The 21,362-nt window shown below is 42.5% G+C and overlaps 1 protein-coding gene across 3 annotated transcripts in view; it reads right to left on the bottom strand.

The window, feature by feature from the left end:
• The window catches only part of PTPN13 (protein tyrosine phosphatase non-receptor type 13), a 181,211-nt gene that overhangs the window by 60,502 nt on the left and 99,347 nt on the right, over positions 1 to 21,362 (bottom strand). For all 3 annotated transcript variants that reach the window (XM_087724069.1, XM_087724070.1, XM_087724071.1), the window contains exons 10-17: positions 15,607 to 15,826; positions 13,847 to 13,921; positions 11,543 to 11,717; positions 10,332 to 10,485; positions 8,625 to 8,763; positions 5,399 to 5,551; positions 3,865 to 4,047; positions 2,770 to 2,932 (exon numbers count right to left, since the gene is read on the bottom strand). In XM_087724069.1, coding sequence (XP_087580195.1) covers positions 2,770 to 2,932; positions 3,865 to 4,047; positions 5,399 to 5,551; positions 8,625 to 8,763; positions 10,332 to 10,485; positions 11,543 to 11,717; positions 13,847 to 13,921; positions 15,607 to 15,826 — 1,262 coding nt within the window. The remainder of the gene's footprint in view (positions 1 to 2,769; positions 2,933 to 3,864; positions 4,048 to 5,398; positions 5,552 to 8,624; positions 8,764 to 10,331; positions 10,486 to 11,542; positions 11,718 to 13,846; positions 13,922 to 15,606; positions 15,827 to 21,362) is intronic.

Raw genomic sequence — 21,362 nt, 5'->3', positions numbered from 1 at the left:
TCAACTTCACTGAATACTGATATTTTTCAGGTACAAGATGTCACATGTTAGTTCGGTTCTATCTCCAAAGAAAAGTGAGCTTGATCTAGCAAGTTCTGAGTCATTACTTCATCTGGTCTTCAGGGACTAGGGCTACTTTCCCAATAGATACTATCCAGAAATTTTGGACTTCAGCTGCCCTAATCTTTTAACAACCATGCCAGACATTGCTACGTCAAGCAATTATGGTTTCGCAAGTGTCTACCTCCCAGAAATATGTCGTGCATATTTTAAGAATAAGTCTTACAGAGAGGAATTGCAACTCAGTTGAGAGCTGAGAAGATGCTTTGTATGTTTCAAGTCTCACAGGCACTCCTGATAGCACGGTGGGGAAAGATCCTAGCCTGAGGCTCTGCAAAGCTGCTGACAGTTGATTGACAATATTGGATTAGATGTAGCAGCAGTTTGACTGTAGGCAGTTCGACTTAGGCAAGGTTTGTTTTACAGGGGCTGTTCTCAGGTTCAGCAGGTCTATTCTGGTTAATAGTTAGACCACCTAAGGAGTCCGTGGATGTCACTTTGCATTATTCACTGAGGAAGGGGGGGAAAAAACACCACAAGATATGCTCAGAAACAGATCACTATTTCAGCATGTTGTTAATCTGAAGATGAAAGGGAAATGGCACTCAATTTTATTTAACCTCTTTTCATCTAATTTAAATCTCTTTGCTTCACCCTTTGAACGTGTGAGTAAGTGAGGGGATTCAGGGAATTCTTATTTGGGGTAAATGATTATATTAACAAAACTTACAACTACTTTAGGTGATATTGTAGGAAGTTAAACGCTCACCCCTCTCCTAGAAAAATGAAATATCCTGGGAAATATTGGAAGGGCAGAATATTATATTTCCCTGGATCAGAAATGGAGAAACATGTTTTTAGGCAGGAAGCAGACTCACTCTTAATAGCCCTCATCTTTGTCAATGGGCCATGGGGGGAAAAAGCTGGGTCAGTCTATTCTACATAGCAAAGATCTCCCCCTTCAGCTCCAGGGTGATGGGATTAAGGCATGATAGTATTAGCCCTTTACCCATCTCACAACAGGGCACCCGGGAATAGGCAATGTTCAATCAAACCTGGACTCAAAGCAAAGCCTACAGAGTTGCCCCATGGGAATCTGACAACCAATCAGAATACAAGATCAAGATCAAAAACCAGGGACTTTCAGGATCCCGCTCTCTTTTTCTTCTTCACCCAACATCTGGAAGCATGTGATCCCCCTTTTCTGTTCAGGACTCAAGCCATGCGGTCCTGTCCACCATTAAACCATCTTTCCAAGCAGCCTCCATATTTCCAGTGTCTTTTCCCCCACTTGGAACTGAACCCAGAAGGACACTTCTTCCAACAATATATTTCTTTCAATAAACTTCTAATAGGAGTAAACAAAATAAAATACTGATCTGTATTGTAAATATTTGTTTTGGAACAAAAAACTGATTTGTAAATCACAGATAGAGAATCACGAACCTATGAAATCTTCTTTTGTAGAATTAATTTTTCTCAAGTAAACTGTATGGTGATTGATCTACCACTGATAAGACAACTCAGCAGAAAATACTGCTCTGCATAGATAGCCTTTGACTGACGACATTTCGTTTAATGACGATTCAAGATTACAACGGCACTGACAAAAGTGACGTATGGCCATTTTTCACACTTACGACCATGGCAGCATCCTCATGGTCGCATAATCAACATTCAGATGCTTAGCAACTGATTCATATTCATGACGGTCATGCTTCTGACGAGCAAAGTCAATGGGGAAGCCAGATTCACTTAACAACCTTTACCAACTTAGCAACTGCAGTGATTCACTCGGTGGCCGGAAAGGTCGCAAAATTGGTTAAAAATCCCTTAACAACTGTCTCGCTTAGCAACAGAAATGTTTGGCTCCATTGTGGCCGCTAAGTCGAGGACTACCTGAATTTCTTTTTTTCTGACAAAAATGCACGGCTCAAGAGGATATAGTCCCTGACTTACAGCCATAATGGAGCTTGTCCATTACGGTCTCAAGACATGACAGTTGTTAAGAGAGGCGCCCAAGTGATTGCCTCACTTAATGACTTTTAATTCCTGCTCCACCTATTGTGGTTGTTAAGCAATCACATGGGTTGTTAACTGGAGCAGAGGGGCAGAGGCCTTGTGAGGCCTAGCACTTCCTGCCCCACTTGGAACCTGCTCTCTCCAATCAGAATCCCTTAGGGAGGTCAGGGGGGTCAAAATGGATTTCTTTGAGGGGAAGATCAGAATTGTAGTTGTCCTCTGCGGGCCGGCCTGGGGTAGGGGGAAGGGGAGATGGGACAGATGGCAGATGGGACAGATGCCTCCCACAGCACTCTGCCCACCAAAATGCGGCACGGGGGCCGAGCATGCATCCCCCCTGTGCGCAGCCCCGTTTTCAGTCTGGATGGCCTCCTGCAGCACTCTGCTGGCCAAAATGGGGTGCGGGGAACCATTGTGCACCCCCCCCTGCACCTGTTTTCAGCCTGGATGGCCTCCTGCAATACTATACCAGTCAAAACGGGGCACGTGCCCTGTTTTCACTAGCAGAAACACCGCAGGCCGGTCCTTTGCTATTTACAGGCCAGCCCAGTGGGTCAAATCTAAATACCCTGCAGGCTGGATCCGACCCGGGGGCCTTGAGTTTGACACCCCTGCCTTAGGTTAAATCTCTGTAATAAGGTCCGGGAAAACTGCAGTGAGAACAGGTACACAGCTGCTGTTTCTTACCAATTTCCTGAGCATCCTGGTTACTTTGCCTGGCTTTCATCTGGAGTTGGAATTTGTGCTGAGCAGAGCAAAGCTGTAACAAGTATTGGCAGGTCTTGGTTGTATCTGTCTGGAACGTGTGCTTTATACCATCAGATGTGTTCTGCAGCGTTATCTTTCTTTTCTGCAATATGACAAATACAGAATAAAATGGGGAAAAGAACCTGATTTCCAGCTTGGGGAAGATACGTCGTTCAAGTGGAAGAAATTGCTTTGCAGAGACAAAGCACTCAAGCTCGAGCATGTATTGAAAATACTGATTACAGAAAAAAACCTGAGGTATGAGATTCTTGCGTATACACTCATGCCTAGGGAACGAAATGTTTTGCTCAATATGCAAAAATACGTAATTTGGATGTTTCGGAAATGTTTTAAGTAGTCGTGCTGGGCTAAAACAGAGCTGTTTGGAGTACAAAAACACATCCATTTCCAGATTTGATCGAATCTAATGTGGTCATCACCCTACGGAAGTGTACCACACTACAAAAGCCCAACACTCCAATCCATCACATACCCATGTCAGCATACTCAAGGATGCTGCTAGGCAACCGACAATCACCTTTACTTTACCATTCAGAACAAGGTACAAACACTTGCAATTACATAGCTTAGTTCTGTAGAGAGTAGGCTTAGGAATAGTAGATATTTTTTTTGTATGGAGTGTGTGGAGGGCAGTGCCAGCCAGTCCTTGCAACTACCAGTTTGGCGAACCAGATGTAAAATTAGTATCCGGTTTGCCCAAACCAGTCCAAACCGGCTGAATCCTATTCCTGGTTGGAACCATATCCTGTCCGAATAGCTAGCAATCCTGGCAAAATTTCTCCTCTCCTGAAAAATGGGCTTCTTCATCACAGTTTGAATCATCTGGTTTCTATTACTAACATATTTACTGCCCACTATGGAGCATCTTGTATCATCCTGGTTTTTGTTATTTTTGGCACACCATTGTTTCAATACCGTAGGTAACTCAGCTGGAGTGGGAGGAAAGAGAAAGGCATTTAACGATCCAGTCTGCGATTCTACACACACACAAAAATAAAAAAATGACCAACATACACTGAAGGAAATTTTCTTTGTTTCTCTCCATGGGAAACGAAGGACAGGCATTCGGATACCATTGTGAACTTCAAAAATCAGAACTCCTTTGGCGCAAATTCCTAGCAGAATTCCAGTCTGAGATTTTTTCTCTGGCAGCACACGATGAAAATGTACACCATAATCAGTCAGTCTTTGGCAAATCTACCCAAGAGGAGAGAAGAAGTCAAGAGAGAGGGAGAGAAAGGAATGCATGATACGTATTTTGAGAAGACCGTGAGATCAAAATCGTTTTTCAGATTGGTTTTACAGTACAGGATACTAATCACAGGTGGTCTTTGAAGTTTACATTACAATGAAGTGGGTTACACATTTTATTGCTTAATTCCTAGATTCGATGAACAAGAATATGCAACCTTTTAGTGACGGAGAGCCAGATCTAAATATTTGGGGGCAAGGTGACGGTTCCACCACAAAACCGCGGTAGACTAAAGCGCGCTCGACGAAAGCGCGTACGTGACGTCATCACAGCGCGACGAAAGCAGCACGCTGTGAGCGGTAAACTTAAAATTAATGCGTAAATCTAAACCTAACCCCCCCAAACCTAACCCTAACCCTAAACCTAACCCTTAACCTAACGCTAACCCTAAACCTAACCCTTAACATAACGCTAAACCTAATGCTAACCCTTAACCTAACCCTAAACCTAACCCTAACGCTTAACGTAACCCTAAACCTAACCCTAACCCTTAACCTAACCCTAACCCTAAACCTAACCCTTACCTTTATGTGAATCGGCTTGCTTTAATTTAATTTTAATTTAATTTATTTTTAATTTTATTTGTCGCGCTGCTGATGACGTCATGTACGCGCTTTCGTCGGGCGCGCTGTAGTCTACTGCGGTTTTGGCGTGCCACGAAGGTGACAACAGCAGTATGCAGGGCAATGAGACAAATTGTGTAGGACCTTTTCTACAATTGGGCCGGTTTAAGGATTTCTGTTATTCTCTTGGATTTATTTTATTCCTTGCTATTTTCTTTCAGATTATGGGTGTCAAACTCGATTTCACTGAGGGTTGTATCAGGGTTTTGACCTCAGGAGGCCGAGGTGGGTGTGGCCAGGGTGGGCGTGGCCAGCTCAACGTCACTGTTGGGGGCGCCTGCGGTGGCCTGAGCGCTCTGTCAGCAAAAACGGGCTCCCGAGCTCCGTTTTTGGCTGCCAGGGTCTCCTGCAGCCCTCTGCCAGTGAAAACAGAGCTCGGGCGGGTCCTGACCCAGTAAAATATGTTGTGGAAAAAGAGGGTTTGTGTGCTCAATATTTATAATGAGATCTTAATGAATATATATATATGAGACTCCTCGTTAACTGCACACATCAGGCAGGGTGACCAACAACTTGTACACAAGGATATCCCCAACAATTGTTACAAATGTACAGTATGTTCCGAGCCCTGTTAATTTGGGGGGTTCCCAGCTTTCTGGAAAGAGTAAGATCCCCCCCGCACCCCATTTCATTAGGATAGGAAAACGTTTTATGAAAACACAGAATTTCTAACCTTCAGAAATTCTATTTCAGCTTCGCTTTCAGAAGCACCTGCATAGGTATTATGCAGCTTTGGCAATTCTTCTTTGACATTAGGTAGCTCCAGATTCTCTATCACTCTTGCTGGCAAATAGTGCTCTGTCCTGAAGTAGGATAAGCCATGTACCTGCAAAGAGAAGCACCAGAGTAACACTGTAAATGGATGCTGTGCCAGTTCAATAATGGTTAAGTAGCATAATCACAGAATCTAAGACAGCTTCCTTGGTGTTCTCCACGCTGTCAGGGTTCTGACGGATGCCCTAATTAAATCATGAACCTTGAGCCAAGCTTCAAAAGAAATCCAGTTATTTATTAGGAGCTTCATGTCTGCATGTTCCCAAGTGAAGCCAGCTCTGACCCCACGTAATTTATGCCCCAATCATGACCCCTCGGGGGTTGTAGAGATCACTCCCCTCCAGTTGCTGTGGGTAACCCTGGGAGACAGCCTTGAAAAAGATAAGTCTGGAATGTGCATCTGTCTTTGGCTGCCCTGCTGTTTCATCGGTTTCCCATCCCTCTTGCCTATGGCAATTCGAGAGCAGGCCAGGGATGCTTTGCCAGTTGACACACACCACTGCCAAAACCTTCCTATCAATCATTTGTCCAAAAATGGTATGCAAGGTCTTCTGTTCAAGCAGGAGGTTGGACTAGAAGATCTCCAAGGTCTCTTTCAGCTTTGTTATTCTATGTTGTATGTTCAATCATCACTCCTAGATAATGATTATAGCATTAAATAAGATCCAGATATCAAAAGGTCATCAGATCTTTCTGCAAATTGCAAGCATGGGCTTTTTAAGAACTTATTTTTTACACTGACTGTAGGGACATTAAAAATCCTCAACAGAATGCACAATTTATTACTTGAATAAGTAAATAAATAGATGCTAGTACGTTGCAATGAATAAATAAGTCTTCTATTAATAGACCATTATGTGCAATGTTTGTTCTACATTTAAGCAGCATGGCTGATATCTTTCTTCAACTGTTCACATCTGTTAATAGTTGGCAAAACTTCCTGAGTGTACTTTACTAGAGCTATTATAGAAATCCATGTTTTTGTATTTATGCTATTTGCACAAAATTTAATTCACCCTTATGACAGAATCAGGATGCTTGTGGCCTTTGGAATGACTTTTCTCTAGTCAGTAATAAATAGTCTTTTCTCTTGTTAGGAAGTTAGCAAATCAAACTACAGATGTAACTAAACAGAGATCGTAGACAAAATGCTTATCAATAGCTAGGATTCTTTGAACAGTCATCAAGGCAGTTGTGAATCTTCCATGGTTGCTCTGTTTTCCTTTGTATACCATTGTGGTGGTTATAATTAAATGAAGCAGGAAAACAAAACCATGTGTACTTGAGTATGTGCATGATGGTAGGAACAAATCTTTAATTTAGCTTTAGAATTTCTTGTCATGTTCTGGCCAGGCCAGAACCCACATGCTTGATTATATAGATCTGTGATGGCGAACCTATGGCGTGCGAGTCGTTGCCCCAGCTCGGCTCCACTGTGCATGCACGCAGGCTTCCCGCTGGCCAGCTGATTTTTTTGGTCTCTACTGCGCATGGGCAGAAGCGGGGTGCATGTGAGAGACAGGCACATATCCGGGGGTGGGGGAATCACATGCGCATGGGGTGTCATGAGTGCATGAGTGAGGGCTGCGGTGCGTCCTCCCACGGCCCGCTTTTGGTCCCAGGAAGCTGCAGGGAGGCCTGCTAGGCCCAAAATAGGGTGTGGGGGGGCGCACACATACACATCACATGCACAATGCATTATGGGTGTGGGCGCGCGGGCATGCTTCTGGCACACAAACAAAAAGGTCAGCCATCACTGATCTAGATCATCACTTAAAGCATAACTTGTAGGGGTAAGAAACTCATATTTTCAGAGTGTATGGGTGAATTCAAAATAGGTATCCTCAACAGAGGGAGAAGGCTAAATCTCTGAATGAACATCTCTATTTATACCTCTTATTCACAAAACTGCTCATACCTCTGTGTCTACCTCCAAAATTAGATCTTTTTCATTCATTTGAAAGAGATCATTTGTGGAATTTCTTTACAAGCCTCCCAGACCTTTTAACCATTATATCTCTTCCATAAAACTGGATTACCTTGGCTTCAAGACCATAATTAGGAGAAGATATTGATCTGAGCTCTATGGCTACAAACCAGTGGTGGGTTTCAAAATTTTTTAGAACCTCTTCTGTAGGTGTGGCCTGCTTTGTGGGAGTGGCTTGCTGGCCATGTGACTGGGTGGGCGTGGCCAACTTCTAAAATGTGGTGAAACTCACTTAACAACGCTCTTGCTTAGCAACCAAAATGTTGGCTCAGAAACTCTGGCATTTGAAGCATGCAAGTTTTAAAGCTGTCAAGTTACAAGACCCTTGCACCCCTAACCCTTTAGAAAAAAAACCCAGGGGTGTTCAAACTTGACAGCTTTAAGACTTGTGAACTTCAACTCCCAGAATTCCTCTTCCAGTTATGTTGGCTCAGGAACTCTGGCACTGAAGTGTGCAGGTCTTAAAGCTGTCAAGTTACAAGACCCTTGCACCCCTAACCCTTTAGAAAAAAAACCCCAGGGGTGTTCAAACTTGACAGCTTTCAGACTTGTGGACTTCAACTCCCAGAATTCCTCCTCTCGCTCTTCATCTTGATGATGTGCGGACGGGGGGGGGGGGGGGGGGAAGGAGCTGGAACCGGTTCTAAATGGCACTGTAGATTTGTGGAACCTGTTCTATAGAAGCGGTTAGAACTGGCAGGAACCCACCCCTGCTACAAACCAACTCAATTTGGAAAACATTTGAATTCTTCACTTCTGCTTCCCAACTGCACATCCACCGTTTCCCTGAAAATAAGCCCTCCCCAGATAATAGGCCAAATCGGGCTTTTGAACGCATGCGCTCAAATAAGCCCAGCGAAAATAAGCCCTCCCCCAAAAATATTGCAACACAGCAGCAGCCATGAGGTGACCACGCTCACCGCCTTCTGCACCTCAAAAATACCCCCCCCCCAAAATAAGGCCAAGTGCTTATTTTTTGGGGGGGGGAGACAAAGAAAATAAGACCCTGTCTTATTTTTGGGGAAACATGGTACTTAACCTTGACATTTATGGAGTAGCCAAACCAACTGGGCTGCATTGAACTATAAAAGAAGGATAGAATTAGGAGGTGGCTAACAAGTGAAAAAGATCTCCTTACCTCATCTTGGTAATCTCCATATTCTGCCTGGAGGGCCAAGGAGGCCAGCAATAAGGCTGTTTCGTCATCACAATGTATCTTCTCTTCCAGAAGATCTTTCCTTAACTGCAGATAGTACTGATGATATGTCAGCGTGTGCCTGGAGCAAATCAAGAAAAAAGAAATAAACAGGTCATGTGATGTGGAAATAATGACTGTACGCAGATTAGCTCATGGCAACGATTCCCTTTTATACTATGGCCCTTTTGTAGGACACAGTTAACCGGATCATCGGGGAACAGGTTGAATGCATATGTCAAGGGGGGGAGGGATTGCCAGGATTTTAAATCTTAATTGATTTTAATTTTAATTTTATGTCTCAGCCTTTATATTGTTTTTACATTTGGTTAGATTAGGGGTCAGCAACCTGTGGCTCTGGAACCACATGTGGCTCTTTCATCCCTCTGCTGTGGCTCCCTGTTGCTCAAAATATGCGTCACAACCACCAAATGTGTGACACCCACCAGCACTTAATTTATTGAGCTTTTCGACCCCCAGTAGGCCAACCATGAGTAAATCCAAGAAATTTTTCAGAAGAAAACAGAATGTTTAATTCAACTATATATGCTAGTTTTGTGGCCGCTCGGGAAATAGTCAGGCATGGGAAGGGTTTCGTGGCTCCCGGTGTTTTCTGTGGGAAACGAGTCCAAATGGCTCTGAGTGTTTAAGGTTGCCAAACCCTTGTAGTGCACGCTTGAGCAGAAACCTGAGTTATAAATTACATGAATGAATGGATGAATGAATGAATGAATGAATGAATGAATGAATGAATGAATGAATGAATTAGCAAATGAATGAATGAATGAATCAATCAAGATCTTTTAACAGGTATTTCTACAGCATTGCAGGATGTTCAAAGCACATAACAAAGAGTAGGGAAGTTCAACAATTCCAGGTTTTCATGATGCCACTTTGAAAAACTTGGAATAACCTTCGTTTTATAATCATGTTTCCCAAGAGAGATTACTCTGGCTAGACTCTCCAGAGCAGAACTAGGTTTTTAACTCTACCTGGTAGCTGGTTGAAATGCAATAGCAATAAACAATCAGCATGAAAATACATTGGGCTGGAAGAGAAATATTTAGCTATTCCACCACTATTGCCTGTATGGAATTTATGCACATACTAGAATGGAATTCCTGACAGTCAGGATATTGTTAACAGAATAGCAGGTTGGGATCATCCCTTTCTTACCTTTACCCTTCTATCCCACTAAGGCAGGGTCAGCAACCATAAACAATCACCCATTTCCCACAGAGAAGAAAACACCAGGAACCACAAAACCCTTCCTGTGCTGACTATTTCCTGTGCGGCCACAAAACTAGCATACGTAGTTTGAATTAAATATTCTGTTTTCTTCTGAAACTTTTCTTTTCTTGGATTTATCCATGGTTGGCATACCGGGGGTCTAAAAGCTCAATAAACTGCAAGCCGGTGGGTGTCGCACGTTGGTGGTTTTGATACATATTTTGAGCAACAGGGAGCCGCAGCAGAGGGATGAAAGAGCCACATGCGGCTCCAGAGCTAAGGAGTAGAAATTAGAAGAGGATTGTCATGATTGTATGTGACTTGTAGAAAAGCAAGATTACTCAGGAGTATGTTGACTTCCCCAGTAAAACACAGACATGGGAGAAGAATGGTTTTAAAACATGACCCAAATATACTCACTGAATCAGACTAATGTCATCCACAAAGAACTTAATCCGGAAGTACAAGATGAAATTTACTGTGTTTTTGTTCCTTTTCTTGGATTCTTCTTTCCAGCCATCAGGGGCTACTTTAGTTAGCTTCAGCTCTGGATCGATGAAGAAATACTCGTTTTCTGTCATCAAAAGGTAAATCAACATAGAACATTCATAAGACATTGCACTTCAGTTGGTCTGCTTTGATGATATATCCACAGTCTCCCAAACATGGGATTCTATTTGTTCAACAGAAGGAAATCAGTTTCCATCAGAGGAATTTAACTGCGCGCATGCGTGGGGGGTGGGGGAAGCAGGGTGGGGTGTGGCGCCCCCCTGCAGACCATTTTTGGTCCCAGGAGGATTCAGGGAGGCTTGCTAGGTCCAAAATGGGGTGGGGCGGGGGGGGGTTGACATGCATGCGTGGGGAAGGAGGAGGGTTCACGTGCATGCACAGTGGGGCGGGGCACATTGTATTATGGGTGTGGGCATGCGCTTGATTTCAGCACATGAGGAGAAAAAGGTTAGCCATCACTGATAGACTAGAACAGAACAGGAGCAGAATAGTTGAAAGGGACCTTGGAGGTCTTCTAGTCCAACCCCCTGCTCAGGCAGGAAACCCTATACCATTTCAGATGAATGGTTGTCCAATCTCTTCTTAAAAACCTCCAGTACTGGAGCATTTCCAACTTCTGGAGGCAATTTGTTCCACTGATTCAATTGTTCTAACCGTCAGGAAATTTCTCCTTAGTTCTAGGTTATATAATATTCATTCCACATTTACCTTTCTGGATCAGGAAATCGTGCCAGACTTCACATGGGGGCAAAGAAGGAAAAAAATAATCCTTCCAAGCCCTTTCATTTTTCCCACTTAAAATTCTTCTGAAAATATTAATTGAATCATGGGCATGCATGTTTTTGCTATGAGTACAAATAGCAGGGGATTTTTAATTGAAAATGGCATCGTTATTCCCCTTTCTCTACAAATCTGTTTCAATTCAAACCAGCTGTCTCTAATATGGGAAATAAATTTAGAGAGACAAATGAATTTGCATCTCTCTGTCATAAAGGATAGTCTGTTTCCCCCCAAAAAATATGGAATTTATTTTTGTGGTCAGTAATGACTTATTCAAACACGACAGTTACCATCTGATATCAAAGGAAAAACATCCAGAGCAAATGCAATATTTTTCTCACCTTTTAAAGAAGCTAATCCAAACAAGTGATGCTCCATTAAACCAATATGGGCGACCACCATATCAAATACATCTTTGCATAGGGTCTTAGTATCACAAGTCAGTTCTAGTCTTTGGCCACTTAAAAGCATGATGTTGACTTTCCGGCGATTGTCTTCATTCTTCCCTTTCTTGTTCTGATTTAAAAAACAAACCCAGAATATCAACCATGACACAAAACTGCATACACAGCACAGGGGTCGGCTTCAAAAATTTCAGCAACGGGTTTTCTGCCCGGTTACTGGGTGGGTGGATGTGGACATGGTGGGTGTGGCCTAGTCGGCCTCCTGCACCATGGTGGGGGCGGGAGGCACATTTCCACCCTCCTTAAGCTCCGGAGGCTTTCCGAAAGCCTCTGGGAGGGTGAAAACTGCTTCACCCAGGCTCCGGAAGCCCTAAGGAGGCCGGAAACAGGCCCATTTTTGGTCTTCTGGAACTTCCGCGAGGCCCGTTTTCCCCTCTCTCTACTTACCTCACATCCAAAATGGGTCACGTGGAGACTTCTGGGAGGGGGGTGGGTGGGAGGGGCGAGGCAGGGTGGGAGGGGGCCAGCCAGGGATGGGATTTGGAAGTTCTCTGAACTGGCCATAACGTTAGCTACGGGTTCTCCTGAACCCGGGCAAACCCTTAGCAGCTTACCCCCTGACACAGCACCATAAATTATCCAAAGCAGCCTTTAAAAAAAAAAATCCACTTTTCTAATATGGCAGAGGAAATGGAAAGTAAAGGGAATGTCCATTTTATTTTTTGAAAATAAAATTGCACGCAGAGAAATACAATACTGCAATGTGGAATTCGTATCAACCAGGATTATATGCAGTTTTGCTTGCCACATTCCTTTTTTTTAAATATATGCAGGAGGACATAACCAAGGCACTGTCAGCTACTCAAACACTAAATGTTCAACTAAATGATATCACTTCTCTATTTCAGTTACTTTGCTGTCAGAAAACATAATCTATAAAAAATGTACCACATAGCTGCTGCTAAGACAGAATGCGTGATGAAAGGAAAGCTGTAACCACATAGATCATCTGCATTATAGAAACACCATTAAGAACTTCCAAATTCCAATAACTTCAAAGTACTAAAAAAACGATGTATAAAGCAAGCGAGTTATGTTGGAGCGACATAGACCTAAACTTCAGAAGTTTTTTTAAAAAAATGTATTACCGTACAGTGTTTGCAAGATTACAGGCTGATAATCTAATGATCTCCTACAAAGAGAGCCGCCCCCCCATTAAAAAAAACAGCATCTCCTTGCATTGTTAACAATGTCAAAGAAGACATTAATCTACATAAAGTGGAAAATTCTGACACTGGGAATGAAGGGTCAGTTATGTAGTCAGAAATGAAACCAAAAGTTGTAACCCAGCACAAGATAATATCATCCTCATGAAGTAGTTTTAATAGAATAAATAGAATTGAAAGAGGGAAGGCAAGGGAAGGGCGTTATCTGAATTGGACAATAGGATAGACAAGCCAAACTTCCCAATCTTTAGCGGTGGTGTTGAACGCTCATGGTGATTGTCACACAACTTATCAGATAAATATAGCATGTGGAGTATTAAAATTCAGAGAAAGTTAAAACAATGATTGTCTTAAAAAAAGAGAGCAAAGAATCCACTAAGAGAAATCAAGCAGATTAAAAGTATAAAGGTAAAGGTTCCCCTTGCACATATGTGCTAGTCATTCCCGACTCTAGGGGGCAGTGCAGAGGTGGGTTCCTACCAGTTCAGACCGGTTTGGCTGAACCAGTAGTGGTTTTCTGGCCTGAGTCACCGGAACTGGCAAAATTGCGCACGCACTGAACTGGCAGTAATAACCCACCCCTGGGACGGTGCTCATCTCCGTTTCAAAGCCGAAGAGCCAGCACTGTCCAAAGACATCGCCGTGGTCATGACTAAATGCCAAAGGCACACAGAGCGCTGTTACCTTCCCACCAACGGTGGTTCCTATTTTTCTACTTGCATTTTTACGTGCCTTCGAACTGCTAGCTTGGCAGAAGCTGGGACAAGTAATGGGAGTTCACTCCGCTACATGGCGCTAATGATCCGAACTGCCGATCTTTCTGATTGACAAGCTCAAGGTCTTAGCCACTGAGCCACCACGTCCCTATTAAGAGCATAGGAAGGATTTTATAGGAGGAAAAAAAAACCCTTAAAGATCATCACCTCACATACCATCAGATCATTGCTATATGCTACTTACTGATAAGTAGCATATAGATTATACATAGATATTTGATATACAACAAAGGTCTTACCAAAATTGATTTTGGCAGGTCCAAGGAAGTAAAGGGTTCAATGGTAGTTTTTACGAACTCGGGACCAAAGAAATTCTGCAAATTAGAGAAACTCATTTTAGCATTCAGCATTCTTGCCATTAAAAACTGATAAGCAACTGAAGACTTGACAGGAATAAAGCTCATAGTTATTAAAGGGGGGAATTGACGACTGGAAATAGCTCTTCAAAATTGAGTCATTGGTTTCCTATTGGTCACGATGTTGGTGTCCAAACTAGACACTATAGATTAGGTACACTTGCTTAAACTATCTCTACTACTGTTGAGGCATGTAGTAAAAATCTCAGGAATCTCCAGAGGGATAACATTTTCTAAGACAGGATGGCTTAAATGGCCTATCAGAACATCAACTATGAACTATGATGATATTCATCCAACGGATGTCCACCATTGTATCCGCAGGTGACTGGTACCCATAGTGGGTACGAAATGTTCTGCCACATTGGGCATGTTGGGCAGACATGGGTGGGCAACATAGTTGCAGCATGGTGTGGGCACCATGGAATATAAATACACACACACACACACAAATACACATCTACATATATGAGTTGTCCACCTTATTTTACGTAGTTTTCTCTTTGGTAATGCTATGCTGCTAACTAGGGCGTACAAAATCTTTGCCAGACTTGTATTTGAATACTGCTCACCTTGCTGGAACCTACACTGCATTTCGGACATTAAAACATTAGAGAGAGTCCAGAGGTATTTCACAAGGAGAGTACTCAACTCCTCTGCTCGTAATAAAATTCCATATACCACCAGGCTTGAAATTTTAGGCCTGGATAATCTTGAACTATGCTGTCTACATTCCGACCTGAGCTTAGTGCACAAGATAATCTGCCATAACATCCTGCCTGTTAATAACTACTTATAATAACGCAAGGGCTATCCATAGACACAAACTAAATGTAATCCGTTCTAATCTTGATTGCAGGAAAAACGATTTCAGCAATAGAAGATTAAATGTGTAGAAGACCCTACCCGATCCTGTTGTCAGTTCGTCTAACCCCCCCATACCTTTTTACCTTAAACAGTCTGCCATGGATCTTATGCATTTCTTAAGAGGTCCCTAAGGGGGCGTGCCTACCGTCCCTGTCCTGCTGTCCCCATTTATACGTACTCTTTTTATGTGTTTATGGTTTTGTTTTGCTTATTTATATCCATTTATTTGTGCCATTTTTTCATGTGTTTTCATACTTGTTTCCTTGTACTTGTTGACAAATAAATAAATATACAGACAGACAGACATAGATATATAGATACACACACACACACACTTTATTCTAAGTACACACACGAAATATACGTGCTAACATCAGAACATACTGAAGTATTGTTAGAAATGACTATCAACCTTTATAAATAATTAATTTGTGTTCAGCCAAGTGTTTTGCTCAACCGCTTAAAATAAGAGTTGGCAACTGATGAATTCACATCTGTTTCTCACCATTGTCTGGGGCTTCTGGGACTGCCCAAAACCGGACCACTGAAATTTGTCAATCAGTTGCTAAAAGCAAAACATTGCTATACAGGGAGGGAGGGGGGGGGAGGAAGGAAGGAAGGAAGGAAGGAAGGAAGGAAGGAAGGAAGGAAGGAAGGAAGGAAGGAAGGACGGACGGACGGAAGGAGCTGAGTAGGTGTTTTAACCTCTCCAATCTGCTTAGCATGGTGCTTTTTTAAAAGATGCAATCCTTGGCCCATCAGTGTCTTAACATTACCCTTAGCTTCCTTTGTGTCATGGCTGTTTCCAAAGCAATTTCCCTAAGTGGATCCTTTGTCATATCAAGCACAGTCGGCCTCACTATGTCGCCAGGATAGAGGCTGAGCCGAGACTGCCGGAGAGCCATTTTAGCTTGCAGTTGCATCATCTCCTCCTCCTGGCGCTTCAACATTACTTCCTGGCTCAACAGGCTGTCTTCAGGAGTTGCTTCATACTGCCTGTGGATGAAAAGGAAAGTGAACGGATTGCCACAACAATGAATGAATGGCTCTGTAGCAGAATTTAACAGAAAACCCCACTTATAGATACATAGAACTGCGGAGTCGAATGAGACCATACAAATGATCTACTTCAAGCCTTGACAATGTGCAGGAAAGACAATTAAACCATCTTTGAGAGGTAGCTTGTCTAGTCTTTCTTAAAAACTTCCAGAAATGGAGATCTCACAATCCTGCAGAAAGATTGTTCCATTGCTCGGACCTTACTGGAAGCTTTTCCTTTATTTTAAGGAACAAAATAACTTTGGAAATGAAGATAAATACCGGGGAAAGAACTATTTATTTTTGCCCTTCCTTCATCTCCTCAGTTGATCAAAGGCAGATCTTAAGCATCTTTGCTTAGTAAGAAGAGGGGTACCTTCCAGATCCTGGGACAAAGGGCTTTTAGAGTCGGGATGAGAGATGCAATATTTCAACTTCTGGTGGTTTAAGAAGTTACAAAATCCATACCTTGAATCCCACAGCTGTACATGTGGCTTTTTTCACTGCAACATGTATATACAGAGTTAAACTAAAATGATGGCGAAGGAAGAGAAAGAAAAAGAGGAAGAAGAAGAGGAGGAGGAGGAGGAGGAGGAAGAAGAAGAAGAAGAAGAAGAAGAAGAAGAAGAAGAAGAAGAAGAAGAAGAAGAAGAGAAGAAGAAGAAGAAGAAGATGATTAGATTAAGATTAAGATTATTATCCACTCTGTGGTTGTAAACTAATTAATATATGGAAATTCCTTCTATTTAAACACAAAATTTTAACTCTTAAGACTCTCTCAAAAGCCTTCCTTTACTTGATTAAGGTTTTAGATCATCCTACAAGTGCAACTCAACCCCTGAACTTCTTGGTTTGCCTTCTTAAATCATGGGGACAGGAATTACTTATTAACTTGGTGCTGGCATGATTACCACTCAATTGGAAAATGAGTATATGCAGAAGAAATATTTGTCTCTTGTACTTACTGAAGCGTTGTTGCATATACTGTTACTACCAGGGCTAAGGAATGAACTGGGTAAATGCAGAATAAAAAATGAAGCAAAGGTTTAGAGAGCAGAGAGACAAAATATCAGAACAGCAAGGTACAAATTTAACCTACAGAATGAAATATCCCAGAGACCAATTGCTTTCGGGGCAGAAATATTTTAAGCAGAAGATTCAACAGCACGTTGCCATTAACCAAAGGTTACCTTATACAATATCCTTTATTTCTTACATTGAGTATTTTCCCCTACAGCCCTAATAGTATTATTATTTGTGTCAGGGGCAAGCAAGCAAACAGGGCTAGCCATAAACAGTTAGAATAAGCATGTTTATTGCCTCTACTTATGTTACAAGAATCTCTCCAGAAATACCCAAGTAAGGCTTCATGGATTTATGATGGAGAAGATAAAGCGATTCCAAGCTAGGCCCCCGTTTGACCCCTCACTCCAGCCTAGCTGGCAATTTCCCAACAATTGGGTGGGAAAACAATAACATTAGATTTTTAAAAAGTCTGGTTAGTAGACATTGCAGAACATGGAGACAGCAGAGGAGAACTGGAGAAAATTACAAAACTCAAAGACCTCCAAACAGAAGCAGAGCAATGGTAGCAATAGAAAACAAAAATAGTATCAGCAGTAATAGGTGTATTATCCGAAAACAACTGGAGCACCACTTGAACACCATTGGAATTGACAAAAATCAGTCAACTGCAAAAGGCAGCTTTACTTAGAACACCTTACACCGTGCAATGATACTTTTCACACGATTAAACAACAATACCTGTCCATCCTAGGTCCTTGGGAAGGACTTGATAGGTGGATTAAAATGCCAAAGCCAGTCTCAACATCTGGCTGACTACATAACCAACCATAATCATAATTCACACTAATTGGATCTGCACATATGTTACGCCAATTTATTACAACATCCTAGTTTCCTGGGAAGAATTTGATGTTTTTGAAGGCCAACACCAACTGCATGGGATTTCATGTTTATATATAGAAGAGAAGAGAAAGAACTGGAGAAAAATAAAAAAGCCCGAAAATAGAAGTAGAATGACTGTGGCAAAAGAAAGCAAAGACTGTACCAGGTGCCTTGGGTGAAATCCCAAACAATCTGGGACACCTTTTGAATGCCATCAGCATCGACAAAATGATCATCGATCAATTGGGAAAAGCAGTTTTACTTGGAACAGCTTACATCCTGCAAACCATACCTTTAACACCATCAAAAAACATCTGCTTATCCCAGGATCTTAAGAAGGATTCAACGGGTGGATAAAAATGCCAAATCCGGTCTGAACATCTAGCTGACAGTGCAGTGAACCATAATAATGAAAAAACATATTTAAAAAAATCAATCACTCTGGGCCAGATGTATCAAACTCGATTGCATTGAGGGCTGCATCAGGGTTGTGCTTGACCTTGGGGGGGGGGGGCGGATGGGCATGGTTAGGGTGGGCGTGTCCAGCTTGACATCATTCGTGTCAGGGGGCACCTATGGTGCGCCAGATAGGCCTGGGTGAATCTTCCTGCAGCCTGCTGCCAGTGAAAATGGAGCCTGGGAGGGTCGCATGCAGCCTTCCTGAGCTCTGTTTTTTCTGGTAAGGCACCACAGACTGGTCCTTCGCTATTTCCAGGGTGGTTCCTTGAGCCAGATGTAAGCACCCCAGGGGCTGGATTCGGCCGAGGGCCTTTGAGTTTGACATCCCTGCTCTGGGCATATACTGTATTTTTCGGAGTATAAGATGCACCTTTTTCCCTCAAAAAAGAGGCTGAAAATCTGGGTGCATCTTATACACTTAATACAGCATTTTTGCCTCCCGAAACCCTGCTCCCTTCACCAAAATGGCCATGCATTGCCTTTAGGAGGCTTATAGAGTGCCCCTGGGGGCTGGGGAGGGCAAAAATGAGTGAAAAACGGGCTGTTTTTTGCTCATTTTTTGAGGGGAGGGGCACCTGCCAGGAGCATCCTAAAGGCTATTCATGCCCTTTTTTGGGGAGGGGGAACAGACCCATTTTTGCGAAAATTGGGCCGTTTTTGGGAGGTCTGCAGAGTGCAAAAACTTTTTTTTAAATTTGCCTCTTCGAAATCTTGGTGTGTCTTATACTCTGAAAAATATGGTAACTTTACTCTGTTGCAGAAAAAATCTTTGCGTGTTCAGATTTTCTCCACTCTACACACATGCAAAAATCTAGGGTTCAAGCATTGTAACCTGACAGGTTAAATAAATGAGTGACATATTAAGTTATGGTGGTTAAGGGCCCGTTTCCTCAGATTTGTAGAAAAAGGGAGGATATTAGACTGAAAAGATAATTATGGCCCTCCAACCACAGCACAAAAATGCTCAGTAATCATTTTTATGCCATGTTTTTTAACCCAGATTTTGCTCTCAGTTCATCACATTTGAGGCAATTTAAAATCTTCCTTAGGTTTTAAAGTTGTGTTTTTCCTCTTTTCCCAGCAGGATCTCAGCTGTGGACATGATCTATCATTGCTTTGCTTGTGATGTGGTGGATGATGGAGTCAAAAATTTGAGATCTGCCCGTAATACTTTTACTTTGGTTTGGCGGCAGGAGTTTCCTCAGAGGCTTTTGACAGTGTAATGCGACCTTACTGCGCTGACATAAGCGCAAGGGCAAATCCGCGCCTTCCGAAGCACTCAGCCTAACCTAACCCTAACCCTAACCCTAAACCTAATCCTAACCCCTACCTTAATTTAAATCGGCTTTCTGCCGCCGCGCTGTTTTAAAGTGCCCTTCTGTCGCCGCGCTGTTGTCACGGCGGTGATGACGCACGGTGATGACGTCGCGGCTTTAGCGACGCGGTTTTATCACCGCTATTTTGACGAGTGCGGTTTTGTCATGCCACGGTAATAACTGACCCAAGTGCTTGTCAGGTCTTACCCAGGCTCCTTATGGAGGTAAATTTAACGCTCTTCTGGAATAGTGCTAAGCCAGCATTCCAAATATGGATTTAGTGTTCTTTTGAAAAGAATACTAAAGTTCTGCTTGGGGGGGGGGGGGAGGATTGGTTGTAGAGAAAGTGTTTGTTCTGTGCTTCAAGAAGGATTTAAATTGAGAATTAGAGCCAGGTTCTGCCAGCTATATATCGCTGGTTCTGCCATGCAGATAGTCCTCAACCACAACTGAGCCCAAAATTTCAATTACTAAGTGATACAGTTGTTAAGTGAATTTTGCCCCGTTTTACGACCTTTCTTGCCTTTTTTTAATTGTTAAGTGAATCCCTGCAGTTGTTAAGTTAGTAACACAGCTGTTAAGTGAATCCGGCTTCCCCATTGACTTTGCTTGTCAGAAGGCCACAAAAGGTGATCCCAAGACTTCAGGACAGGGGTGAAATGCTCTGAAGTCTACTACCGGTTTGCTTCACGCAGGCATTTGCACCGCAGGCTCTAAGAAGCCTTTTCTGAGTCTGCACAGGTAAGTAGAACATCGGGGGGGGAGGGGGGACAGCTGTGTTGCCGATTTAGATTCACTAGAAAGCATTCTAGTGAATAGAAATCATGCGGCACAGCTGATTGTCTCGCAACTGATCGTTGGAACTTTTTTTCTTACCCTTTTAAAGCATTTTTTTTTACTACCAGTTCGGGCGAACTGGTAGTTTAAAAAAAATGCTTACTTTTTTTTAAAAAAAAGTTCTGACCATCAGCTGTGTGACAATCAGCTGTGCCGCGCAATTTTTAGCGACTCTAAATCTCACGGCCCAGCTGATTGTTGCACAGTTGACTACCAGTTCGCCTGAACCAGTAGTATTTTTTACTACCGGTTCGGGTGAACTGGCCCGAACTGGTAGCATTTCACCCCTGCCTCAGGACACTGCAACCATCGCAAATGCATGCCAGTTGGCAAACGTTTTAATTTTGACCACATAACCACGAGGATGCTGCAATGGGTTGTAAGTGTGAAAAATGGTCATAGATCCCTTGTTTTAAGTGCCACTGTAACTTCAGTCACTAAATGAACTGTTCTAAGTACTGTGTCTGTTCCCCACACAGTATGCATTAAGGAAAACAACTGATGGTTGCAAGAAAAGATAGACAGTGGGAAAAGAAATGAAACCAGTGGAATCCTTCAAACATATTACTTATTCTGTATTAAAACTGTAAAAAGAGGACCATTCGCTCACTCTGTCACTGTGGGGGGCTCAGGCCTTTGAGATCTTTGTCATCGCAGCCACACCGGAAGCAATTAGATGGTTAGCTTTCTTAGATATGGAATAACAACACCCATCCCATTGCAATTCTACGGCTCCATATTACGGTGATTTTATTATATTACCATAATAAAAATCACCGTAAAATGGAGCCATAGAATTGATTGAATGGATTCTTTGATTCTTGATTGAATATTTTTATCTCTTACATTATATTGTCTGCAAATCTTACATATGTACATTTGCTGACGCCTTGCTTAAACTAAATTTGTATATCAGTGATTGCATGACCTCTATAGATGTCACACGCCAAATAAATCAATAAAATCCCTTTGAG

This window comes from Thamnophis sirtalis, unplaced genomic scaffold (assembly GCF_051295495.1).
Source record: "Thamnophis sirtalis isolate CommonGarterSnake01/CBP01778 unplaced genomic scaffold, rThaSir2_p1.2 scaffold_10, whole genome shotgun sequence".
NCBI classification, from domain to species: Eukaryota; Metazoa; Chordata; class Lepidosauria; order Squamata; family Natricidae; genus Thamnophis; species Thamnophis sirtalis.
Note: the sequence above shows the minus strand (reverse complement) of the source record. Positions and strands in the feature narration are given on the sequence as shown.